General features: G+C 36.9%; 1 protein-coding gene and 1 long non-coding RNA gene across 6 annotated transcripts in view; one reads left to right on the top strand and one right to left on the bottom strand.

Moving 5' to 3' along the window:
* Nucleotides 1–17,419, top strand: part of rps6ka3b (ribosomal protein S6 kinase, polypeptide 3b) — a 54,012-nt gene extending 36,593 nt beyond the window's left edge. For 3 of the 5 annotated variants that reach the window (XM_052113755.1, XM_052113759.1, XM_052113757.1), the window contains 19 exons: nt 2,481–2,597; nt 2,959–3,040; nt 6,818–6,898; nt 7,019–7,098; nt 7,524–7,630; nt 7,923–7,960; nt 9,015–9,157; nt 9,275–9,345; nt 11,024–11,112; nt 11,200–11,264; nt 11,747–11,849; nt 11,980–12,104; nt 12,247–12,372; nt 13,987–14,076; nt 14,564–14,722; nt 15,029–15,190; nt 15,287–15,363; nt 15,454–15,571; nt 16,440–16,730. In XM_052113755.1, coding sequence (XP_051969715.1) covers nt 2,481–2,597; nt 2,959–3,040; nt 6,818–6,898; nt 7,019–7,098; nt 7,524–7,630; nt 7,923–7,960; nt 9,015–9,157; nt 9,275–9,345; nt 11,024–11,112; nt 11,200–11,264; nt 11,747–11,849; nt 11,980–12,104; nt 12,247–12,372; nt 13,987–14,076; nt 14,564–14,722; nt 15,029–15,190; nt 15,287–15,363; nt 15,454–15,571; nt 16,440–16,730 — 2,124 coding nt within the window. Of the gene's footprint in view, nt 1–770; nt 887–2,480; nt 2,598–2,958; nt 3,041–6,817; nt 6,899–7,018; nt 7,099–7,523; nt 7,631–7,922; nt 7,961–9,014; nt 9,158–9,274; nt 9,346–11,023; nt 11,113–11,199; nt 11,265–11,746; nt 11,850–11,979; nt 12,105–12,246; nt 12,373–13,986; nt 14,077–14,563; nt 14,723–15,028; nt 15,191–15,286; nt 15,364–15,453; nt 15,572–16,439; nt 16,731–17,276 lie in introns of those variants that run through there. The other 2 variants (XM_052113756.1, XM_052113760.1) reach the window with 2 other exon arrangements.
* A 3,723-nt stretch (nt 17,420–21,142) lies between these two features.
* On the bottom strand, nt 21,143–27,776 carry LOC127634279 (uncharacterized). The gene is made up of 5 exons (XR_007969339.1): nt 27,387–27,776; nt 24,353–25,523; nt 24,151–24,237; nt 22,186–22,371; nt 21,143–21,285 (listed from the first exon to the last, which is right to left on the bottom strand). It is a non-coding gene; the product is annotated as an uncharacterized LOC127634279 (long non-coding RNA).
* Between the last annotated feature and the right edge of the window lie 109 nt (nt 27,777–27,885).

Here is a 27,885-nt window from a genome sequence, read left to right on the forward strand (position 1 = left end):
GCAGCCTGAAACATTTTTGTTTCAGGCTGCTGGGCCCGCAATATCATGGCGATTTGAGGGTAGGTCTCTTTGCTTCTTTTGGGCCAGTTAACAACCATTTATCAACCATCCAGAACACCCTAGCAACCACTCAGAACACCTTAGCAAACACTTAGCAACATGCAAAAACATATCTTAGCAACACCCTAGCATGATGGCAGCAAGTTTTGCACAGGCAGGCATCACTCACATATTCTGCAGAAAATGTAAAAATGCTGTGTGGTTCGTTGATGCCAGTCCTTCCTATACTTGTTCAGATTGAGTGTCAAATTTCAGCTTAATGTTCTCTAAGGTACTAGAGTGTCTTAATGGATCAGAGTGGTTTTGTTATTGTTTAGGTCTAAGTTTGCTAAGTGGTGGACGACTCCCTGCATCATAAACTTTCATCAGTTGGGAGGCACTTTGTTGGCACGCCAACACTGGATGACATCATCTCACTGTGTGGAGATGGAAAGATGATGGATTAGAGGGGGAGAGAAAGAGTAATGGATGGAAAGATAGAGAGAGGAAGAGGGGGAGTAGGAGGAAGAGAGTGAGGCAAGAAGAGCTTGAGCGTTGTGTCTTTAGTCACCCTTCTCCACGCCCACTGGTACTGCGATGAAGCAGGTGGATTGGAGGTGGTGTCATGGCAACCGTGTGGGTAGCGGTCCGTCACATGAGCTTTCTACAGAGTGAGGTATTGCTTTCTCTTTGTATCAGAAGTCCAGCAGCAGGCGCACACTGCAGGGGGATTGTCGGGGCTCAACCCCTCCTCCTCCCTCAGGCATGGAGCAGGGCGCCGAGCCCCAGGTCACGCCTTGGAACACGTGGGACAGAGCAGGGCACGTCTGTGATGTGCGTGGCGTGGGTGAGAATTATGCACTTGTGACCGGTTGCATGCAGTAATTCTCGAATATTACATTTGTGTATTAATTTCATGTGACATAAAAAATGTTCAGTGTATAATAAACATTTTATTGAGCTTTTTTCCTTGCAACAGTTGCTTTTGGCTTGCTCACTTGGGGCTTATAGACATTATGGAAAGATTGTCTGTAAAGATGCTTTAAAACAATAGGTAATGTGAAAAGTCTTATAAACAAAATTGAAGCGCTTTCTGTTTCTCGCTATGATAGATTTGTGGCACTTGCATTTTGTTGTTTTCAGTTTGCATGTTTTTTGGTGGGATCGGAATCATAAAGGAATTTAATGCTTTTGGTTCAGATTTTGATCTTTTAACGATTCCATTAACAATTATTTTAATACTTTTAGGAAGAAATATTTACAAATCACATATGAGATCATTTTATATTTCAACAGATCAGATAAATAATTGAGCAAATAAATGTAATACAAATCTTGCAAATATGTATAATGCATATTGCAAACCAATCCAGCATAAAGTAATCCAATAATTGGTCTTTACTCTATATTAGCATGCTTTAACACTAGCCCTTTTGGTGCTCATCCGGGGTCGAATGACATCAAAGTTTGGTTTGTTTGGATAATGTGAACGCTGTTTTTTTAACTCGGGTGTGCACCCACAAATAGCACCCGGGTCTGCTTAAAAAGGTGGTCTGGGGTACAGTTCATTTGAACTCTGTTACAGTTCACTGCTGATATGAAAGGAAACGTACCAAATCGTGGAAGTGAACCGTTTGTGATGACATACAATTTGTGACTGTAGGCTTGTGATCGCAATTATTGTGGTATAATCCAATTCTCATACCTGCTTGTCACCAACTAATTCCCCTTCGGAGAGCAGCTCACATTCTTCACATCTCTTGCAATGCATCCAGGGTCTCGCAGGAGACAGACGCTAATATTCATCCCATTGCACATTCAATGCATCCGCAGGAGACAAACACAAGTGCCGTTCTGTGTCAAGTTTTCGTGGTAAATCCAAAGAGGCAAACTTTAATTCTTCACACAACACAGTGAGGTCTTCTCAAGTTGTTGCCTAGTTACAGTGGTAAACAGTTGTCGCTTGTACTCATGTTGATTACATTATCGGACCGCGGTTTGGACCCAAATAATATGATGTGAACAGAGGCCAGCAGGAGGGGAGAGGAAACTAACTCTGGTTCGGTCCAAGCAATCGAACCATCTGTGAAAGCACCCTTAAATGCAAATGCTTCAAATAATGGTAACATATTTTGAATTCAATCTTGGTTAATTTAGATTCAGACTTGTTGAATTTAATGACTTGCGGTTTATTAAGTGAGTCTGGCTCATACGAGTCATTTGTCCGGGAATCATACTACACTGGTCATGCTAAATGTTTTGCACTGTAGAAATATTACACTGGAAACACTGGCAAAGTATTTGCATTAAAGGAATCCAAAGTCATAATAATCAGTTATTTAGTTTTTTAATCGAACCGGTTCTGAATAAGAACTGGTTCTCGGTTACCAATCTATGTCTTAATTAAATTCTCTGCTTCTTTTTTGTTGTTTCCTCTCCAGGAAGAAGTGTCTGTTAAAGAGATCAGCATCACACACCTTGTTAAAGAGGGCTCAGAAAAGGCTGACCCAGAGCAGTTCGAGCTCCGCAAGGTGCTCGGACAGGGCTCCTTCGGAAAGGTGCGTAACATCAGGTGTATTTTTAGTGCTTGGAGTGCATGTGTGTGTTCTCATTATGCTTTCAGAGGTAATCAGCATGAGCACACAGATGGAAGCCTGAGTCATGCGCAGATATAAAATAAATGTTCTCGTACACCAAACAGTCTTTCATGTTCTAAGGACAATCTCAGTAAAATTACACATGGAACACTTACAAGTCATGGTCACTATAGTTACAGTGTCATCAGCTTCGCTTGCTGTAGCGCAGTGACTAATTGTGTTTTCAGGAAGAGTTGACGAGTAAAATATATCCTGCTTCAAAGTGTTTTTTAATGTTGTTTTGATGAAGCCACGATTTTGTTTGTTTCTGGTAACATTACAGGTATTTTTGGTGAAGAAAACAACAGGCCCCGATGCAGGACAGCTGTATGCAATGAAAGTGCTGAAGAAAGCCACCCTGAAAGGTACAAAGGGAAAGTAGTCACATGATAAATGTTGTTTAATGGCTGATAAACAATATAATGTTGATTTATGCATAATACAATTTAATGATAGCTATAAATAAGCACTTATTATGTATAATATTTACAGAACTTTAGACAAATTGTTTATTATCCATTGACAAAGATGTCAGTTAATTTTGGTAGGGCTCTGCCAATGCATTTATACAGTATATCAATATCTTGAGTTTCTTTTATGGATACCTTTTATTTATATATGTGTGTTTTGAAATAATTTCCTATAGTTCAGTTGATGAGCAAGCAGGTCATCTAAATAAGCGAAAAATATAAAACCAGCATTTTAGCACAGAGCCTCTTCTATGAGGTGCCGTACTGAACAAAAGTCAAGCAAGAGAGGTTCAAACTGATCCCACAGATTCATCCAGAAATGCTGGATCTCTCTTGCGCTTGTTACATACGGAACGGTTTTAATCGTGATCAGAGTTTGAAATTGTAATGTATTTAATGTAACGTAATTTAATCTTGACATTTATCATATCATCAGGTAGTTGGTAATACCCAGCCCCAGTCTTAACTATATGTATACTGTATAATTTTGGAAAGTAAGAAAAAAAAAAGTATTTTTTGTTATATATTTTTTTTTAAAGGGGTCATGATGTGCTATTTTAGCTAATTTAATTATCTTCCCTGAGTTCCACTGAAAATATTATGGAATTTTTTTTTTTTACCAAAACAATCTAGTAATCTAGTCACAATTTATTAGTATATGATCATTTTCTACCCTGTTTTTGGCAATCTCTCTGAAACACTCAGTTTTGGCATAGGCGCATTCTTAACATTTCAATGTAAAGGGCCAATGATATGATTGGCTAACATCATGCAGCCCCTGAAATTCAGCAAAATCAATTGGAAGAACATTATAAAACAAAATTGCAGGGTTTACACATAACGCACATCCACCACATTGCATCTGAATATATTATACTGTTCATCTCAAGCACAACTGTTAACACTCAGCATCGTAAACTATCAGACAGTCATGACATTTAAAATAATCATGAATGAAACGTTTACTTGCATCTTTGAAGTGTTTTTAATTGCCCCTTCCATCAATAACAGTTCCTTTGCAAAGTTTGAATAGTATTTTGTCTGTTCACAAGCAATCCATGCTGATATGAGCTGAAAAAAATGCACATACATACATAGTCCAAAGAACGGTGAAATTACACACATACATACTGAAGGCGCACTGAGGTGCACATCGGCAGAAACACACAGAAAAGGTAGAAGACGTCCATTGTCAAAGACGTCCTATGTTTACATACACCAACAATTAAAAATAGCCCAGTTGTACGAAAAAAGCATCCATGATGCATTTGTGTTCAAATAAATAAGAGGCAGCAGCTGAATGAGAGAGAAATGCTTCTTCCTTTCGGGGTTGTAACTTGACACTGCGTCTTTTAAACGCGGTGTGAGATATGTATCAAGCGGTCAAAAATGTCTGTTTAGTGCATGAATATATTCAAAAATAATCCTAAAGTGTCCAGATGGGTCCCCTTTGGTGTTAGTCATTGGGCAGGGCCAAGGGTGTGATGACGCATGTTGTGGGATGTGTAAATGCAAATGAGCAATCTATCATAATGTCACAAACAGAATAGAATATACAGAATATACTGTATATATATATATATATATATATATATATATATATATATATATATATATATATATATATATATGCATGTATACAGTTTGAAGTCAGAATTGACATACACCTTAGCCAAATACATTTCAACTCAGTTTGTCACAATTTCTGACATTTAATCGTAGAAAACATTCCCTGTCTTAGGCCAGTTAGTTTAAGAATATGAAATGTCAGAATAATAGTAGAGAGAATATTTCTTTCTTTCATCACATTCCCAGTGGGTCAGATGTTGACATACACTTTGTTAGTATTTGGTAGCATTGCCTTTAAGTTGTTTAACATTGGTCAAACTTTTTGGGTAGCCTTCTACAAGCTTCTCACAATAAGTTGCTGGAATTTTGTCTCATTCCTCCAGACAGAACTGGTGCAACTGAATCAGGTTTGTAAGCCTCCTTGCACGCACAAGCTTTTTCAGTTCTGCTCACAAATTTTCAATCGGATTGAGGTCAGGGCTTTGTGATGGCCACTCCAATACATTGACTTTGTTGTCCTTAAGCCATTTTGCCACAAATTTGGAGGTGTGCTTGGGGTCATTGTACGTTTGGAAGACCCATTTGCAACTGAGCTTTAACTTGCTGGATGATGTCTTGAGAAGTTGCTTTAATATATCCACATAATTTACCTTCCTCGTGATGCTCCCTTTTGTGAAGTGCACCAGTCCCTCCTGCAGCAAAGCACCCCCACAACATGATACTGCCACCACCATGCTTTAGGGTTGGGATGGTGTTCTTGGGCTTGCAACCCTCACCCTTTTTCCTCCAAACATTACGATGGTCATTTTGACCAAACAGTTAAATTGTTGTATTATCAGATCAGAGATCATTAAGATCTTTGTCCCCATGTGCATTAGCAAATACTTTTATACTTGCATACTATTGTTTGTACAGATGAACGTGGTACCTTCATGCATTTGGAAAGTGCTCCCAAGGATGAACCAGACTTGTGGAGGTCCACAATTTGTTTTTGTTTTTTGAGGTCTTGGCTGATTTCTTTTGATTTTCTCATGATGTCAAGCAAAGAGGCATGAGTTTGAAGGCAGGCCTTAAAATACATCCACAGGTACACCTCCAATGTAATCAAATTAACCAATTAGCCTATCAGAAGCTAATTTGCTAATTGCCTGAAGGCTTGACATATTTTTTGGGAATTTTCCAAGCTGCTTAAATGCACATTTAACTTAGTGTATGTAAACTTCTGACCCACTGGAATTGTGATATAATCAACTAAAAGTGAAACAATCCATCTGTAAACAATTGTTGGAAAAATTACTTGTGTCATGCACCAAGAAGACGTCTTAAACGACTTTAAACGCCAAAACTATAGTTTGCTAATATGAAATCTGTGGAGTGGTTAAAAATTTGTTTTAATGAATTCAACCTAAGTGTATGTAAACTTCTGACTTCAGATATATATATATATACATCATTTTTTTTATTTAAATAAAAATTATTTTAAAATGTTAAAAAAGTTTCTAATAAAAAAAATAAGTATGTGTTAAATATTGGATATGATTAAGCAAATGTTTGTCTCCTTGAAACATTAAAAGAGGAAGAGTGCGTCATCACTTGTTTTTATTTTTGGTTGGCTGTAGCTATAGTTACCAAAAGTGCAGATTAATTGTTTTTGCCCTCAACAGGAAGTTTTGCAGGTGTGCGAGGCAAGATATTGCAGTCAGTTCAGAAGTCTCATTATCACGCAGGACAAAATCACTCAGAAAGCTTCCTTAGCATTCACTCTTTCCACAGTAGTTGCTTTTGGTTATTTAATTCCCAGATGTAGATGTTTTAAAATATAAATAGATGTTCAGCTACAAAAAAAATATCACAGGATGATAAACACATCACATGAGTAAACTTACACTCCTCCCCCCACAGCTCTCAGCTTCTCTTGTGTTTCTTGCGCTGCATGTTCTTGCTCTCTCCTTTATTTAATTAGTCATCCGGTGCCATCTGTGTCATTCTGCTGTGCCAGATTTATTGGCGGGTGTAGCGTTTGTTAGTGGGGAGATGAAGTGTTGTTAGTGAACTGAATAGAAATTATCAAAATATCAGAGATATTTATGTGTGTGTTTTCAGTACGAGATCGGGTCAGGACTAAGATGGAGCGGGACATCTTGGTGGAGGTTAATCATCCCTTTATTGTTAAGCTACACTATGGTGAGTGCTGGTCATTGGCCAATCTTAGAGAAGAATGGCTCTCATCTAGATGTTCTGTAAATTAATAGTGTCATTTCCTCGCCGTCTCTTCCACTATTTCTTCTTCTTGTGTAATTGCAGCATTCCAGACTGAAGGAAAGCTTTATCTTATTCTCGACTTTTTAAGAGGCGGGGATCTTTTTACTCGACTGTCAAAAGAGGTAAACACAGTAAATGGTCACCCCAAACATAGTCTCACAAGTTTTGACTAGCGGAATGAAGTTTGCAAATGATTCCAGCCACTGAGCATTTTTTCCATTAATTTTTTACATAAGAAAAAAATAAATAATCAAAATCATAAAAGAGTTCTGAATGAACCAACACAAACCATCCAACTCCAAATCACAAAATTACAAACTTTGATTTGAAGCAAAAAAGTATTTAAAAGTCAGACAAAAAGACAACGGTACAAGACTGTATACTTAACGTCTTTAATGAGGAAATTATACGCGTGCGTGCATGTTTATGATACATTGTGGGGACCAAATGTCCCCACAAGGATAGTAAAATCTGAGATCACCTACAATGTGGGGCCCAGCCAGCAGTCCCCACAAGGAAATGGTAACACAGTGCTCTCCTTCTTCAGGTGATGTTCACAGAGCAGGATGTGAAGTTTTATCTGGCTGAACTGGCTTTGGCTCTGGACCATCTGCATGGACTGGGCATCATCTACAGAGACCTCAAACCAGAGAAGTACTTTCCATACTTTTTATTATTTGTTCTTTTACTTTTTCTCTCTCTATTACTCAAACCCTCATTCTCTCTTGCTTTCATCTGCTGGTCTTTAAGGTCATCCATAAATCACATTTAAGTCTAGAGAGAGTAGGGCAATACAAATAATGTTGGTAGTAGTAACAGAGGCATGAAAAGATATGTCTTCATGTCTCAGGGTGGAAATGGGGATAGACATTAAGGAGGCCATTGTGTGAGTGTGCACTTATTCTATTAAATGGCTTTCTAATGCTGTGAATCTGTGTAATTTCAGCATTCTCCTAGATGACGATGGCCACATAAAGCTGACAGGTAGGTAACTTCAGATTGCTGGAATGGCTGCATCAGCATTGTGCCACCTTGGGAATTTTGTGTTGCTGCTGTTTGACTGCAGCCTTATGGGAGAACAGACAGAAGATTTAACCTTCCCTCTATAGGGGTTTATTACCATGTAAACCACGTATATTTTGTATAACAAATTTGAACAGAAACAGGTACTTTAAAGATGTCCGTTTACCATTAACAGCAAATTTGACCAGGAGAAGTAACATGCATGCAAAATGATCCTGGTTTAACTGAATTTTGTGTAAAAGCAGCTGATGATTAAAGATATATTGATGGAAATGAGCTTGTGTTTACAGTGTGATTATATTCACTAGAGAAATCCAGAAGAACCAGTGCAACCAAACACATCAAACTCATCATTGCAAAACACATCAAACACATCAAACTCAACGTTTATGGAAGCTTATTGTGGTCAGAATCAAAACTTTGGAAGTTTCCACTTGTGATTTGTAGTTGCAAAAATTGTGACATAATATACTTGACATTATAATTCATATTATACATAACACAAATATCCAATTTGTCCTTTAATGTGTATTATAATTTAGGTCCAAACATACTCTATGCTAGTACGTGAACGCAAATGCACCTTGCTACACAAGCTCGATTTCACTTGTTGCATCTTGAAATGTGTCAGTGCTCAATTCATAACACAATGCAAGCCTCCGAATGCAGCATTTTCCTGGTTTTGAATGCATCACTGGTTCGTGGTCATGCCTAAAAAAAAATCTATTGCCCTCTTGTGGTCTGAGGTTTGTAACTGCCAGAGCAACGCAAGAGCACGCGTAATGTATGTACTATGTAACCACGCGTTGCGTACTTGCGTGAAGTACGTTTTGGACTTTTACACTCTTTTCTATTTGGAGAATAGATTTTATTATAAAGTCAAAGTAATCAATTGAAAGAAGAACATCATTTTATCACTTCAAAACATATTTAAAAATGGATAGTGTTTTCAAAAACCAGTGCATCAGTAATTGAGATTTTGCCACTCTGAAATTATGTATTTATGTGTCTACAGATTTTGGCCTCAGTAAAGAGTCAATTGATCATGAAAACAAAGCATACTCTTTCTGCGGGACAGTAGAGTATATGGCACCAGAGGTGGTGAACCGAAGAGGACACACTTATAGTGCTGACTGGTGGTCTTATGGTGTACTCATGGTGAGGAAGTGGCACATTCTGTCTTTGATTCATTGTTGATCATTATGCATACATTTCCCATGAACATAATGAATCAGACAAATGTGACAAATGATCTGTTTTGTTTTCCATTCTCAGTTTGAAATGCTAACCGGAACGCTGCCCTTCCAAGGCAAGGACCGCAAGGAAACCATGACCATGATTCTAAAGTGAGTGCGACAGTCTCATCCTTCCATCATCCCAGCGGATACTCACCTCACTCTATAATCTAAACACAGTCATCCAGTGTGAGTGGGAAGAGTTGGCAGATTTGATCTTGCTGCTTAGTGCTGTAGTGATGATAATTTGCCCTTGGTTTTGTTGACAAAGCTATTTAGCCTAAAGACTAACCACTAAACCATCAGTAAACACAAAGCCACACAAAGCACACTTCACTTCATGAAATGCCTGCTGAGCGGTGAATAAAACCCAGATGTGCTACACTAGCCTTTCTACTGTGGTGGATGATTATAATCAAAGGACTGCGTCGAGTTTGATGGCTTTGATAAGCTGCAGTAATGTGGTTTTAGTGGAGCGACTGCAGAGCACAGGCTAGATGAGGGTTTGAACACTGTAATTGTCGATTACAGTTCATTCGAGGCTTCTGGAGAGAATGATAAGTACTGGGCTTCAGCCACTGATATAAATACACAAAGTATTAGTGTATTTGACATCAGTGTAGACGAGTGACGGATTTTGTCTTTTCCCTCTTGTCTATGTTAACTGACCTCTACACTTATCTACATGTCCAGATTTTTTTATATACATTTTTTGGGCTTTATTTGGGGGGCAGATAGGAAACTGGCAGAGAGAGAGAGAGGGGGAATGGGTTCAGGACATGGCCTAGGTTGGAATCGAACCAGGATTTCTTTGAGCCAATAGCTCCTATATAAATGACTGTGCAAAAGGCACATAAGATGTTTCACAAAAATATTTGTCTTAAGATGGCTATTGATATCTTCAGCTTTAGTGTGTCAATAGGAAATATACAGTTTAGACTCCCAAACATTCCTTTTGCAGGTAGAATAGAATAGAAGAAAAGGGAACCCTGCATCAGATGGCATGGCTCCCATAGAGCCCCCCACTGAACATTGAGTCAGTCTGGGAGTACATGAAGAGACAGAAGCAATTGAGACAGCCAAAATAGATAGAAGAAATGTGGTGAATTCTCCAAGAAGCTTGGAACATCCAATTTGCCAATAACCAAGAAAAACTGTGTTCAGATGTACCTAGGAGAATTGGTGCTGTTTTGAAGACAAAGGTGGTCCCATCAAATGTTGATTAACTGGACTTTGTATGACATAAATTATATAAAATTATCATTTTGCACAGTACTGTATGTCATGACCAAATGTGCTACCTTATATGCCATAGCTCTGACACATATCTAGATTTGTGACCTTCAGAATACTATATGGTCATGTTTGCAGCTTAAACTGGTCGAAAACTGCCCACTTATAACAGAAAGCAAAATTTTGCTAATATAAAATGTACTGTATGAACTGACCACATTTTACTTGACATTTAGGGCTGGCAAATTTGAAAATAAATTGGAATATAATATGTTTTGGAATTTATAGGTGTGCTCTAGAATATCACGTTTACTTGCCGCTAAAACTCTTGAATGTCTTTCAAAGATTCAGATACAAATTTTGCAAATCCAGCAACTAGATCTTCCTCAAAAGTGTTCATTGTAGCACTCCTGGAAATTGCATAGAAGCCAGCTAGTCTGATTGGAGCTAGCCATTTCAATTCCAATATGCATTAGCTGTACGTCAACAATCTGTGAGTATGCTGTCAGAGGCTGTGAATGACATCTGGCTTAATTCTTGACCTCTTCTGTTGTAGGGCCAAGCTCGGAATGCCTCAATTTCTGAGCTCAGAGGCTCAGAGTCTCCTCAGAAGCCTTTTCAAACGAAACCCTTCTAATAGATTAGGTAAGCAACAGACTTAGTTACTGTGTATTTAATTATGTTTGGTTGTTTGAACTTGTGTCCTTAATGTTTGATTATGGACGTCTTCAGGTGCTGGTCCAGATGGAGTCGAAGAGATAAAGAGACACACGTTTTATGCTAACATTGACTGGAATGTGAGTATGTAAAAAGTTAATATACTGTAGGCTAATATATATATTTATTTATTTATTTATTTATGTTTTAAAAACTCCCTGAAATCAAAAGCAAAGTTGTGGCTTTTAGTCTGTGTTTGTTAGCTTTGAGGCATTTGAGATCTAAATGCTTTTGTACTCCTAAAAGTTGGCAAAAATAACTTTTAGAAATACACCTTTAAAAAGTCTTTCTCTTCTGAAAAAATGCACCAAAAATATTGATGAGTCATCTGGCACCTTCAACTAACAATTGCAAATAGCAAGTCATGGTTCATGGTGTTACTGCGGGCCATTAGCTTTATAAAAACATTGAGCCCTCCAATATGTCTTGTTCCAACTTCCTGTTTCAAAAGGAAATGTTCAAGACAGAAAAGAAAACTGCGCTTGTCAAGCCATTTCATGGGGTCTCTTTGAGTTTCACCATTGCATGTTTTAACGTGTGTATTTCATACTTTTGCCACAAGAAATTATTTAGAAGAGAGATGTACCCGCCCTTCAAACCAGCCTCTAGTAGACCAGACGACACATTCTACTTTGACCCAGAATTCACAGCAAAAACTCCCAAAGGTAAATCAGCTTAACCAACTTTAACCTTCTGTGTCTGATCCTTGATCTGCTACTGGTTTTTAAATCTGTGTTGGATGTTTTGATGGTGTATTTAATGATAAAATCAATACACTGTGTGTGTATTTGTCAGACTCACCAGGTGTACCCCCTAGTGCCAACGCCAATCAACTCTTCAGAGGTTTTAGTTTTGTGGCCATTACCTCAGAAGAGGAGTCTCAACCCATCCAGGGCAACAGTATGAGCTCTATAGTTCAGGTATACACACTCACTACTAATGCATTTAAACTGCAGATTAAGGCTTTTTCCACTCTGTGTATGCTGTAATACCTGTTATTTGAGGTCTGGCAATGAGTCTGGTTTTATGTCAGCATTACGTCTGGTTATTTCCACTCTATAGCAGCTCCACAGAAATGTGTCTCAGTTCAATGACGCATACGAGGTGAAGGAGGATATCGGAGTTGGCTCGTATTCCATCTGCAAACGCTGCATACAGAAAAGCACATGCATGGAATATGCAGTAAAGGTAAGGATAGTCATAATAAACTAACACAGTGGCTGGCTGTTTTTCATTGAGACCGATCTCTGCAGAAAATCCAGCCAGCAACTGACTTCAAAAAGACTAAGGGGCTGTTCCCACCTAAAACATTTTGCATTCTCCTGCGTTATTTTTAATGTAAACACGTGCTAGATGGATGTTTTTGACTGTTGCAGCATGTCTTGCTGCTTTTTTAGCATCAGATACAAGAGCGCCATGTTTTGAAATGCTGTGTCAAGTTAAAGATCTTCAAGTCTCGAGACACCTGCATTTGGTTCTGTTCATTTGCGCTGCATCTAGCTTTCTTTAGCACAAGAATGTGTTCGGTCTGAATGGCCCTGAAGAACAAAATAAAGAAAAGCATCACTACTACTATTGCTCAAACTTAGTGTAAGTGATTTGAACATACTGTATCCTGTCTGTAATAAAGGCAAAAAGCATACAATATATTACAAATATAAGCATCTAGTTTATACTGTATACTTACACTAATTTTTTTTTTTTTTACTCCTTAAATGCATGAGAATTTAACCAAATACACTTATATGTGACCTGGCACGTACAGTATCTATCACAAATGGATCTACAAAATGCACAGATTTCAAAATATTTCAAAATATTTTCAAGACAACTAGAAAATAATAGAATCAAATATAATTTGCTGTTTTATTTTTCATATATCAAAGAGAAAATGCAACTAATCAGGATTTCACACTGAAATTTCATGAGGCGCAACTGGCTGTCGCGTTTTGAGCTACACATAACACATAAGCTACACATACATTACACATATGTATTTTCTCAGGCACTTATTAAGTCTAAATAGATGCACAACTTGCACACAAATGACAATAGTCATGTCATACTGTTCATGTGTTGTACTTGCTATAGTTTACTTACACGTTTCTTCATCAAATAGCAATGTCAAATGTAAATCAAGTCAATCACTGAAACAACAGCGCCACCTTTAGTAAGAAATAGCATGTATAATATGCATATGTACACATATGGAATAATGAAAATTCTCCATTGTTGCACACAAAATCAAAGTGATATAGTATTTATTTGTATGAATATAGTACTAATTTCTCATAATAAACAAAGAAATAGATATCATGGGATAGTAAACTTGTATTGGTATGAAATAATCATAAAAATATAATTTAGGGAAGGAGAAAAAATTACACTTTTACATACCAAGGGTTTCTAATGACCCTATACACTTTTGGTACTTAACCATTATTAAAAAAAAATATAATATATATATATATATATATATATATATATTATTTAAATGTTATTTAAATGTGTGTGTATGTGTGTGTGTGCGTGTGTGTGTGTGTGTGTGTGTGTTATATTATTTATAAGAGAAATATTGAGAATACTAAAGAAGTGTGGGCACAACTCAAAAACTTGGATGAGGTACAGGGGTAGAATGGGGTCACTAAAGACCTGAGGTATGCATTTAAGAGTTAATGCCTGTATTGGCCTGTCTTGCATTATCTAAGACTTCTATTTTAATAATTTAGCATTTATTTACTGCCTTTTTAAACTGTCAGTTTCCTGGATACTGTGATGCATCTGTATGTATTTGTTGTCTAGGTAATCAATAAAGCTAAAAGGGATCCAACAGAGGAGGTGGAAATTCTGTTACGCTATGGACAACATCCAAATATAATCACCCTGAAAGACGTGAGTGTTTATAAAAAAGGACACAGTCATTTTCATTTTAATCTAGTATAAGGATGAGACAACTCAATGTGTTGGCAGACTCTGAGCATGTCCTACTGGTCAAACACAGTTCTATTAAGGTAATGTCTTGTTCTGTTTAAACGGCATTGATATGTTTACCTAGAGCGATTCTGCCGAAACTTCCGTTGTTGGATTGAGGGAATGGCCTAATGAGTTCCTGCTCTTATTGTCTCTCTTGATAATTACTCTGAACAGGATATCCATCATTCATATTCTTTTAGCAATGTATTAGCTTTACAATATGTTTCCATACATTAGAACTGATTGACTCAAAGGAAAGCATCCGTTTCATGGATCGGGTTCAAACACAAAATGCACTTCCATAAAAGGGATGGAATATTTAAACTGATTATCTATGATTATCTATAATAATTTTAAATTATTAAAGATAATATACATTTCTAAATTACTGTGGCACCATCTGCAGGTATATGATGATGGGCGCTCAGTGTATTTGGTGACAGAGCTGCTGAAGGGTGGAGAGCTGCTGGATAAGATCCTCAGACAGAAGTTCTTTTCAGAAAGGGAGGCCAGTGCTGTGTTGTACACCATCTCAAAGACTGTGGAGTACCTGCATGCTCAAGGGGTCTGTAGTCTATGTAGAGTCTGTATGAATTCTTTCTTTTCATGGAACACAAAAGATGATGTTTGGCAGCATGTTGGTCTCATTAGCCATTTGCTTTCTTTGCACCTTTATTCCTTTACAAAAAAAATGAATGGTTACTGAGGCTGTCATTCTGCCTAAAATCATCCTGTGATCCACAGAATTCCATAATAAATTATGACAGAATTAAAAGTTTTGAATGCAATGTCCCTTTAAGGTAAAACATATGTATAGAGCTTATATATGTATTTGGAGGGACTGGCTCATGGATTTTCCTCTCATACTCAGGTGGTTCACAGGGATCTGAAGCCCAGTAACATCCTTTATGTTGATGAATCTGGGAATCCTGAGTCCATCCGGATTTGTGACTTTGGCTTCGCCAAGCAGTTGAGAGCAGAAAATGGTCTGCTGATGACACCCTGTTATACTGTTAACTTTGTGGCTCCAGAGGTACATTTAGCTTTTTTGCATGTGTATTGTGGCACAATGGTCTTTACAGTTACTTTTGGTATTTTTGATCATTGCAAGACTCTTTTCGTTCCTCAGGTGCTGAAGAAACAGGGTTATGATGCTGCATGTGACATCTGGAGTCTAGGTGTCCTTCTGTACACAATGTTAACTGGGTAAGTGAACTACACCAGTCAAGAAAGTTGCACTATACTTTTTTTTAAAAGTGTTCTTGTTCAACAGACACTGAGCATTTTTTTTTTTAGATTTACTCCATTTGCTAATGGCCCAGAGGACACGCCTGAAGAGATTCTGGCTCGAATCGGCAGTGGGAAGTTTTCTCTCACAGGTGGATACTGGAATTCGGTTTCAGCTGAGGCCAAGGTGGGTGTGGAACTACATGAGAGAAGCGTCTGAAATATACACTCATTGAGCACTTTATTCAAAACACCTGTAACACCTACTTTCATGCAATTATCAGCCAATCATGTGGCAGCAGTTCAGTGCATAAAATCACGCAGATGCTGGTCAAGAGCTTCAGTTTTGTTCACACCAACCATTGGAATTGAGAATTTCTGACAGATGGGTATTTCTGTAACTGCTGATCTCCTGGGATTTTCACACACAACAGTCTCTAGAGTTTACTCAGAATGGTGCCAAAAACAAAAAACATCCAGTAAGCGGCTGTTCTTCGGATGGAAACGTCTTGTTGATGAGTTAGGTCAACGGAGAATGGTCAGATTGATTCGAGCTATCAGAAAGGCTACGGTAACTCAGATAACCACTCTGTAGAATTTTAGTAAGCAGAATAACATCTCAGAATGCACAACACGCCAAAGCTTGAGGCAGTTGGGATACAACAGCAGAAGACCATATCGGTCACTTTATTAGAACCATAGTGTTCCTAATAAACTGTTAAGTCAATGTACACTCTTCAGAGTTCCCATGGAAAACCTGGAAATAACAGGGAATATTAAAGAAAAATCGTAATTTTTATAGAGATTTGATCATGTAATCATAAACTGGAAAGATCTTGCAAATTCACTGCTCTAAAAATGTGGGAACCCCGACTCCTACACATAATTCAGCACACATCTCCTTAAAGGGCCACCATCCAAAAATGATGGAGAGTGATGGATAACATCGTCGCATCATCATCCCTATGCTATGTAAAGCGCTATATAAATGTAAGGAATTATTATTATTATAACATGAATTATGACATCATACACCAGTTTATTGTTTTGTACAGGACTTGGTTTCAAAGATGTTGCATGTAGACCCCCATCAGAGACTAACGGCTGCACAAGTGTTAAGACATCCCTGGATCATTCACAAAGACCAGCTCCCCAAATACCAGCTGAACAGACATGATGCCCCCCATCTGGTTAAGGTTTGGTCCTTTCCACACACTCTATTCCCCTTAATAATTTGCCATGCCCCTGAAATGGCATTGTTGTTGTTTTCTTTTTTCCAGCAAGGTTTACAACATTCAATAGCACATACAGTACATACCTATATACATTCATGCATACAAATATAAGTAGATTTAAATTAGTGAATCAGTAAAATAAAAAGGTACATAACAAGAGTAAAAACCAACATCACCAAAACATTTATCAATCAAAAAATCACATCACTATCTGTCATCCTGAAGAAAATCTCTTAATTAAATGTATTTTTTTGTCATCACTATTAACTCGCATCAATCACATTATGGAAAGTAACATTTTATATACTGTAAAATACATTAATTAAAGGTGCACTCAGTAATTGTTTCCTCATTAAAAGGTTTTACTCCAAAATAAATTAATTGTCATTTTGATTCATATTCATGGAATCATTACACCTCACAAGAGATGAGGACCCCAGTCAACTGAACCAACAAAGTCATTTTTATACTGCACATCCAGACATATTGAACTAAACATAATATACTCTCAGTACAGCCTACGTATAGCCCTGTTGTTCTTATATATAATTATTGAATGCTTTAGAAATGTTTTTAGTTTTATTTTAACTGGTTCATCTAAATATTGCATGGTAAGTTCAGTTCAGCAAGGTTTGTGTTCAATCTTTTCTCCTGTAGGGGGCAATGGCTGCTACCTACTCTGCCTTGAATAGGAATGTTCCACCAGTGCTGGAGCCCGTAGGCTGTTCTATTCTCGCTCAGCGCAGAGGGGTGAAAAAACTGACCTCCACTGCTCTATGAGCACATACCTACCACCTCCAACCTCTAGCTTGGTTTGAACACAGCCTAAACTCGGCTTGCTTGCTGCCCACCTTGTGTCAAGGCATTGGAGCCAAGCGTAGATTCAGAGGACCCCTGGTGGACAATCAAAATCTTCCGTCTGTGGTTAAAACGAGGGCCAACAAAAATGTTTCGCCTGTCCAATAATTGCTGCCTCTAAACACAAACTGCTGAAGCATCAGGACAGTTCTGTGGATTTTATCTGAAGAGCAAACTCTTTGAGTATACAGTATCATACATTAATATAAACATGCTGTATCTCAGCCATTATATTAAGCTAAGAATTTAATGTATTCAGGGAGGATGGGGATTTTACAGAGGGAACTTGTGATATTGTAACAAATTCCAACAGTTATATGCACAGAAGTGTGCTGCACACCGTTGGGAAAAGCTCCAGTTGTATGGAGGTGTTGTATGTGGGAAAAGTTCTGAGCTTTGGAATCAACACTGAATATTCAAATTAAATTGTATTCTGTTCTAACTTAAATCTGTTGCACTTGTCCCCTATCTCAAATCGGGAAAGCCACTGATGTCCCACCAAACTATAATTGCTATGGTTTTTGCTAAATGTATTTTCCTATTAATCCTTGAACAAACCGGGGGGAAGCCCTCTTAGCAGACCCAAAAACACTGAAAGACATTTCACTTTTGTCTGAATGGTTGTAAGACAGCTGCTAGTGTTAGCTTAAAGGGATGGTTCACCCAAAAATGAAAATTCTGTCATTTACTCACCTTCATGTTCTTACTGTCTTCTGTGGAACATGAAATGAGATTTAAGACAGAATTACAGCCTCAGTCACCATTCACTGTCATAGTTTGGAGAAAAAAAAAGCAATGAAAGTTAATGGTAACTAAGGCTAGCTTTCTACCTAACATCTCCTTTTTGTCTTCCATCAAAGAAAGTCACAGAGAACAACATGATGTGAGTAAAAATAATTTGACATTTTTGGGTGAACTACCCCTTTAATTTATTATTTTTACAGGACAACAATGTGAAAGAGGTCCAAAGCACAATATTGCAGTGGAAGCCAACATGTAAGCAGCACAGAATGTCAAATAGAGATCTCAGGTGAAATACAATACATTAATAAGCTGGAAAGGAAAATGTGCACAGCTGTATCGCCTCACCTAAAAACCTGATGACCTGTGTATTTGTTGTATGTAGGAAAGTATTGCTCAGAGATATATGTAGTGACTTTATGGAGTGACTACTCACTGCCTTGACATATTTTTATAAATGTGCATGGGCAAGATGTTATATTAGCTTGTAGCTTTGTGGAAGTGGATGTTTATGAGCATGATTGAGGATTTCCCTTTCATTTTTAACCACTTCTAATTCCTTGAAGGTTTAAATTTGTTGAACATTTTCATTTAATCTCAGTTTTATGTTTCCTGTCTTGGAAGATTGCTGGAAAATTGTTGCTATCCATGTATGCAAGCTGCTATCCTGTTCATTTTGTACATGTCGAAAATAAAGTTGCATTTTTACATAAACACTTTGATGTGATTGTGAATTTTATTTGCAGTGTTTTAGTGTTTAAGTCAACATCAGCCAATTAACCCTCCTTTATACACATTCCTGATCTTTGTATGCATGCTTCATTTGTGCAGTATGTGTAAAATGTAACAAAATGTAAATTTAACTTGTTCCACATCTGAAATGACTACTTTTGGGTTGACATCACCAATCCATTTTATTTTTTAATCTTTCCGGTGTCACTTTAACCTCCATTCTGACATTTAACACCCACATTTGGGATACAGTCAAGTCACCGCCTGCACCTGTGCACTCCAAATACATATAGAATGATTTTAGAATGTCTTTGCAGCTAAACATTAATATGAATACCAAAACAGAGGACTATGTTTATATTTTCTACCTTGATACAACGATAACACTTCACAATAAGGATAGATTTTTTAACATTAGCTATCATGAACTAACAATGAACAATACTTTCATATAATTTATTAATCTTGCTTAATGTTAATTTCAAGATATATAATACAGTACATGTTTAAAATGAAAAGTTGTATATGTTAACAGTTATTGCACTGTGAAGTAACAATGAGCAAATGTATTTTTATTAACTAGCATTAACAACTATTAAAAATGCTGAAAAGAATATACCATATTGTTAGTTCATGACATCCAATGCATTAACTAATGTTAACAAATGAAACCTTATTGTAAAGTGTTACAGATAAAACAAAAATACAAATGTATTTATCTTTGTGTTCTGTCTTGAATACGGAAGTCTTCTTAACATATACAATAGTGTAGCTGTGAAATTGCATTGCATCCTTGGGTTTAACCAATGACTAATTAAGAAATGTAGCTTTCAAGTGCTCCTTTTTCTGAGGTAAAGAACCTTTTTTGTTGTTGTTCTAATGAAGCTATGGCCTAAAAATAACAAATGAGAGAGAGAGAAAAACTATGCACGTACATTTAAAGAAAGAAAAACACTGTGACCCCATAAAGTATTTAGACACTTCAATCACACGTAAAATGTATGAATTGAATTGCATTAGATAACAAGATATAAAACCAAGTGGCATCTGCAAACAAATTATACTATTTGACATCTCTCAGAACTAAATCTAATTTGTTCCCTGGTCATTTTTAACGAATGTATGAAATTCCGCTATGGTCTGATTAGAAAGTGTCGCAATAATTTGTCTTAATTTGAACAATATGTCTGTTGGCTATATTTCTTTCAAATAAATTCTACTTGGTTTGATATTTTAGATAATGCCGCAAAGACTAAGTTGGGTTTAAGTGTGTAAATACTTCTGATGCTGTGAGAAGCTAACTGATATCTCACTGGTTCATTGTTCAAGCATCAGCCTTGTGTCCATCTTCTCTTCATGATAATCTTGAAGAAGTTCCTTTTCCAGAACAATCTGTGCTTCTCCAGACTCCACAGCCTTGACTGAAGATTCCAACGCTGATGGATCAATTGAACTCTTAGCCAAAGTTTCCATTTCACTTTCACTGAGCAGAGTTTTTCTGTTGTGTCGGCACACTGACTAGACTCTTTCTGCAAAGATTTGGTTTGTTCTCAGCTGACTTTAGCTCCATTTGATCACGGGTCTGCCTGTGTGGCATGTAGCTTCGCTGTATAAGATATATTTGACATAGTGCGCAGTAGAATGGGGTCACCACAATGTGGCTGTCCATGTGTTTGAGATAGTCGTTGACAAGGAAAGTCTTTTCCCAGCATGATATTTTTTTAACTGGTGAGCAAGGGAACCTCTGAGTTGAAAGCCCTTTTAACAAATGGGACAGATGAATGTATGTTTGGAAGAGTGAGAGCAAGAAGAGCAACTTTTTAGCTGAAGCGTCTAGGGCTAGGGCGTCTTTCGCAGGATAGCCCTTTCCACATTGGTTACAAATGAACTTTCCATCCTTAGTGTGTGTAGCTCGATGCTGCAAAAGGAGAGGCATAGTATGAAACTTCTACCCACAAGAACAAACGAAAATCTTCTCTTTAACCACTGATTTAGTCAGAAAAGTCTTCTTAGGATGTTCAGCCTGTCGATGCTTCATAAGTTTACGTCTTCCCACAAGATGAACAACTGATCAACTTCAGTGCTTTACCACCATTCTCTTGAACTACAGGTTTAGTAAACTGGCAATATATACATCCATCTCATCAGTAAGAGCCAGTTCAATCTCCTCATAATCAAAACACTAATCCAGTGAGAGGTTCTGCTCTTCTTTTTTGGCTGTCATGTTGGCACTTAAGTCATATTCGAGAGGCTCCTCTTTGACATCAGCAAGTGAAATGGTCTCACTGATGGTGATTTTGTATGTGTCACCAACCACATTCTCATCTTCGGCCCCCTGTCAGATAAAAAGCAATACAGGAGTTGATGAAGTACATAAGTGGCATAACTGCATTTAAAATAACATCTTGAAATAATTACAATAACTGAATAAAACGATGCAATATAATGTACTTATCAACTCTCCCCCAACTATTATATTCTATCTACTTAGGAAAATGCTTTTTTATTATAAAGTAATGCTAATATAGCATTATATAGTTAAAATTATACAGTATGTATACTGTGTTTTATACAGTGTTGGGTAAGTTACTAATAAAGTAATCCACTACAAATGACTAACTACTCTTTCTGATTACTTCATAAAACAATTACCAAATTACTAATTACTTTACTTTTAAGGATTTTCTAAAACACTTGTTGCAAAAAAAATTGTTTTTCCGCTCAACAAATTCAAAATAATGTGTATTTTCTCCTTGTTCATTGTTTCTCAGCCTTCAGCTGTCACAGAAATGCAAACAGAACATATTATTTTACATTTTAACTATATTTCACACACATAATATTTTTTTATATATTTGTAACCCAGGTAATGTACTTAAAAGTATAACTTTCATTGAAAGTCAGTAACTGAAATCTGATTTCAAGATTTAAAATGTATTGCATTACTTTTTGTGACTTAAAGCAGTTAGATTACAGTAGCTAATTACTTTGTAATCCAATTACACCCAACACTGGTTATACATAAATAAAATTAATATAAATTATTATACATAATTATATGTATTACACATTAAATAATAATGTAAAAACAAATGATAGTAATAATTCAATTAACAGAGAAAGTAAAGGTGTTGAATAATACGGCTTAAAACAGGAAAATAATTGTTTATTAATTACATTATCATATCTAACATTAATTGCCCAGTTCCTTTGTTTTGTTATTTAACAATCTAACCTAATTTTGTGTTTCGTTTTCAGTAAGAGAATATTGCTTAACAGAGAAGATCGTGGGAACAGCATCAACAGGGTTCAAGTTTCAGCTGGCTCTGCGAGTTCAGCTCATCTGCCCTCCACTTCCCCCTCATAGTCCCAGAGGCAGCCGGATGAAGAACACCAAAAAAACAAAACAAAGAAAAAAACACTACATACTACTATCTCCTATATAAGTTACACTAATTATAATACCATTTTAATGTAAATCCATTTAACCTATACCTCTCTATCTGCATACGCATATACACTACATAGACACCTATAAGAACCCACACAAACATATACATATACTATCTCACCCTAGGCCTATACATATCTCTATATCTGTTTTATTAAACTTGTAGATTTCAGAAACAGTCAATACTGAACTGGTTCCCATTTCTGCCTTTAAAATATTCCTTAATGTTAGCATTTCCCCTCCTTTCCTCCTCACCTCCTCCATTATTTTTTCCCTTTCTCCTATACACCTCCTGCCATGAATTACTACATGTTCTAGTGGCCCAATTCTCCACACCACTCACTTTCCTGTTGTATATTTTCCTATTAAATGCAACATTTAATTTAATGTTGTATGCCCTAATCTCATTCTTGATATTGTGTTTTCAAAACAGTGACATTTCTTCAACCCTGTTCCTACAAGAACATAATTCTCTCCCAACTGTTGATTGTACTATATATATATATATATATATATATATATATATATATATATATATATATATATATATATATATATATATATATAACTGGAGTCCAAGCAACCAAATCAGTTGCTAGGGAGGGTAGAGTCACATGGGGTAACCTCCTCATGGTCGCGATTATTGGTTCTCACTCTGGTATGTTGTGTGTGGATCACGGAGAGTAGCATGAGCATCCACGTGCTGTGAGTCTCCGCGGTGTCATGTACAATGAACCACGTGACAAAATGCGAGAAAGTGGAGGCAACTGAGACTTGTCCTCCACCACCTGGATTGAGGGGAGTAACCACGCCACCACGAGGACCTATTAAGTAGTGGGAATTGGGCATTCCATATTGTGAGAAAAAGGGGATAAATAAATTAAGATCCTTATCCACTTTTTCATTTGTAAAGAAAATTGTCTGTGACTTTTCCACTGAAAAATTAAATGATCAATTATCAACTTCTTTTAATGCTGTATGTATTTTCTGTAAACTATATTATATATTCCTGTACACTATATTCCATATAACCAAAGAGCCCCATAATCCACAAATGATATGATTTACCTATATTTCTATCTGATAAAAATGCATCATTAATCATGATGATAAATTACAAAGGACTTATTACACTTCCATGGGGGTTTCAATTTTCTACCAAACCAAGAAGATACTGATTCTCCAACTTTCACATGAATCACTCTTTCCAAAAGAAATTCTTTCATTCCATTAAATATTCTTTCACCGATACCCATTTCACATAGTTTCACCAATAATCCATCTCTCCATAACATATTGTATGCCTTTTCAACATAAAAAAAATACTGTTACCACTGTGTCTATCATTGCCTTCCTGATATTATCCTCTAGACACATTACTGGATCTATCATTCCTCGCCATACTTGAACCCACTCCGATATGAAGATAATTGGGATTTCCTATTCCAAATGATACATAATAAATAAGATGTGAGGGCTATTGGTCTATAATTCAATGGGTTACTAGGATCTTTCCCTGTTTTCCTTATAGGCAAAATCAGAGCTTCTTTCCAATTCTGTGGTAAAATTCCTTCTACCCAATTGTAATATTTCAGTATTACCATCAGTGCTTCCTCGCTTAAACGTAATAATTTAATTCTCCTTAATGCTCTTTTTAATTCAACCATTTGTCCAACAGTTTACTCATTGCTTATCTCTTTTAGTTTAAATTTGGAAACTCTTTATCTATGCCTTCTCTACTTTACTTACTTTCTTCAGTCAGAGCTAAGAAAAAAAAATCTCCATGCTGTTTCTTCTGATGTAACTTCCAGATGTTAATGATGACATTTTCAACCCCTATTGAATAGGAGAACAGATTTTTTTTTTAAGGACAGACTGGTAAAAGGCAGTACAATGCAACTATTTGACGTTCTTTATTAAAAGAATAGTGAAAATGATCTTATTTACTTACTCTCTTGCCATCCCAGATGTGTATGACTTTCTTTCTGCTGCTGAACACAAGATTTTTAGAAGAATATCTCCGCTCTGTAGGTTCATACATTGTAAGTAAATGGTGACTGAAACTTTGAAGGTCCAAAAAGCATATAAAAGCAGCATAAAAGTAATTTATATGACTCCAGTGGTTCAATCCATCCCTGCATCCAAAACCATGTACTGTTACAGTGTGCACTGTGCACTGTATTTGATGAAAGACACACTTCTCGGCTGGAAAAACAGTACTTTCATTTGCGAGTATGAATACATTTTGTACATAATTCATCCAGGGAGGTTGTTATCAGCTCCCAAGCGATTATGGGATTGTCAAATCTTCAATCTATACACACTTTATAATCTGGCAGGAATTGGTAGGCCATCTGGGTATTTCTTCGCTTACTGCTTCATGAATACTGAGGATTCTGACACACTACTCCATTGGCTTACTGTTTCTGGCATACTATATAGTAGGGAAGTATGGACATTCGGATGCGGCGTGTGTCTTCAGAAGCGATATGACAGGTGTGGGTGAGAAACAGGTCAATATTTCAGTAAGTTCTTTTTACTCTAAATTCTCCTCCCTGCCCAGTGGGCGGCGATATGCACAAAGAATGTGAATCACCAAAAACAAAAGAAGAAGAATGTAATGTTTGAAAATGCAATAGGGGCTGGCTGCAGATTACGGGGCGAGTGGAGCTCCATTCAAAAGCGGAAATACGTCACCTCCACTGCGCCGGAGCGCATATATACGTCACCTCTACTGCGGCCTTATACTGTCTATGACTGCGACCGAACGCATATATATATATATATATATATATATATATATATTTAACCGAGCGCATATATACGTGACCTCACCTAATCTTCACACACAATATCAAAGCAGTATACTAAACTTTTACGAAGTGGAGGTGACGTATTTCCTGTTTGAGAGTGGAGCTCCAATCGCCCACAGTCTGCAGCCAGACACTTCTCTGAAAATGTGATCTTTTGAAGATGGAGTCTCGTGGATCACTTTTATGCTGCCTTTATATGCTTTTCGAACCTTAGAATTTCTGGCCACCATTCACTTGCATTGTAAGGACCTACAGAGCTGAGATATTTTTCTAAAAGTCTTCATTTTCATTCAACAGAATAAGCTACCCCTTTAAAAAAAAAAAAAAATTATAAAATTTTATATATCATTATTTCATATGTCAAATATCATAATTTATATATTAATTTATATAAATTTTATGGATAATTAGCAGAGGTGGGAGTAAGTCACTCATGTGCAAGTCACAAGCAAGTCTCAAGTCTTAACCTCCAAGTCTCAAGCAAGTCCCAAGTCACTGTGGTGAGAATCAAGCAAGTCAAGTCGAGTCCCTGCCATAAGTCAAGCAAGTCAAGTCAAGTCATTGCTTAGGTCAAAAAAGTCACAAGTCAAGTCATATGAAATTCTGATGATTTACTGCAATTTCCACATTCCACATCAGTTTAAAGACAGTACATGTAATGTGAAGCTGAGTTTTATTTTCAACATTAACGAACATTGCATTTCTCCTTGACCTATTAAGGCATCTTAAGTGCTTCTCATATGACACTGTGTCTGTGACACTTCTCATATTGTTTTCCTGTGCAGTGTTATAGTGCCCAAATAGTACTACATCAAATACAAACAGAATGGAGTAGAAAATAAAAGTGTATTAATACAAATAAAAAAAATAAAAATGAACCTTTTTGACATTACATCAAACCATGAACACATTCAAACAATTCAAGTTTAATTTTTTAGTATGCCACTAAATGGAATTCTTCAAGCATGCCTGACTTTGACATGAATGATCCCCTTTAACTTTGAGATATTAGCTAGTGTGGAAATGTCCAAACCAAACGCACATTACAACACCTATACGCACCTATATTAACAAGACTGCTTCTTCCCCCAAGCCATCAGACTCCTCAATACTCAGAGACTGGTTTGACACACACGTGTCCTGAGTTGCACTTTAATAACTGTCACTTTATAACTGTCTGCTACCTCAATAACTGCTATGTGCATAGAATACTATCTCATAGTATGTTATGTTTACATTTTTAGAAACTGTCATCTTTTTGCACTACTGAGTACTGGTCGGCGCTGCACTGTCTATTGTCCTGTTCATTGTCAGTAATTTGTTGTACTGTCCTGTACTTTTTGCACATGTTTGCACGTGCACTTTATATAGGTATATATAGGTAGTTTATATAGGTATTTTATTCCGTTGTGTAGTCTCATGTGGTCCTATGTTGGTCCTTTGTTGTTTTTATGTAGCACCATGGTCCTGGAGGAACATTGTCTCGTTTTGCTGTGTACTGTACTAACTGTATATGGTTGAAACGACAATAAAAACCACTTGACTTGACTTGACTAGTTTAGGTCATTCTCTTTTTAACAAAGATTTTATTTTCATTCCAAATTGATGGACTTTGAAGGCATCCTTGTGTAACTTAGTGCATGGAGGTGAGAGAGAGAGAGAGAGAGAGAGAGAAAGAGGTGGAAGAGTGTATGTCCCTATGTGTGAGTGTGGTGGAAAGGATATTACATGTTCTAATGTTAGTAGTATGTATAAAGATATGTGTGCGCGTGAATGCGTGCGTGCGTGCGTGTGTGTGTGGATGCAGGGTGGGGGTAGTGTGCGCATGTGCCTCTGTTTGCAAATGTATATTTTTTTATTGATTGTGTGTGTGTGTGTGTGTGTGTATTTTTCATTCAAAGACGGACCTTAAAGGACCATTTCTAAAACACAAACTGCAGATAAACAAAATAAGCACATAGTTGAAATCAACAGCTCTCTAAATTTGTTTAAACCAATACTGAATATTTAATTTCATTTATTGCAGGACTGGTGTATTAGACTGCGTTGAGCTCTGTGGTCTTAATAAACTAACGTTACTGGTAGCAACTGGGTGTAACGTTAACGCTAGATTTCTAGTTAATGTTCGATCGACCAGCCAGTTAGCTAAAAAGACACAATCACGTAACTTACCTTTCTATATGGATTTTGTAGTGACGGGTGAAGTTGGATGTTGTGGTGGTCGTGTCACTGATTTTTAAGCTGCAGACCTTGCATACCGCTGTTCTTTTCTTACAACCTTCATCTACAACGTAATCCTTGAACCCAAACTTTATTATTTTTGGAACGGCCCCTTCCATGATTGCTTCTTCATGCCTTTTCCTCTGCTGGTCTGACGCATCCTGGTTGGTTCAGGTTGCCAGGTCCCCGCGCATTGTAATAGAAATCACCCAATCATGTTCCAAAAACAAAACGTAACCAAAGATTTTACATCGGCTTCTCGATATGAAAAATACAAATATTTAATAATAAAAAAGTCAAGTCCTTTCGAGTCATCTGTCTCAAGTCTAAGTCAAGTCTCAAGTCATGAATACCAAGTCAAAGTCAAGTCGAGTCTTTTATCTGTATTAGTCAAGCAAGTCTCAAGTCCTCAAATTTGCGACTCGAGTCTGACTCGAGTCAAGTCATGTGA

The sequence above is a fragment of the Xyrauchen texanus genome, chromosome 41 (genome assembly GCF_025860055.1).
Source record: "Xyrauchen texanus isolate HMW12.3.18 chromosome 41, RBS_HiC_50CHRs, whole genome shotgun sequence".
Taxonomy (NCBI): Eukaryota; Metazoa; Chordata; class Actinopteri; order Cypriniformes; family Catostomidae; genus Xyrauchen; species Xyrauchen texanus.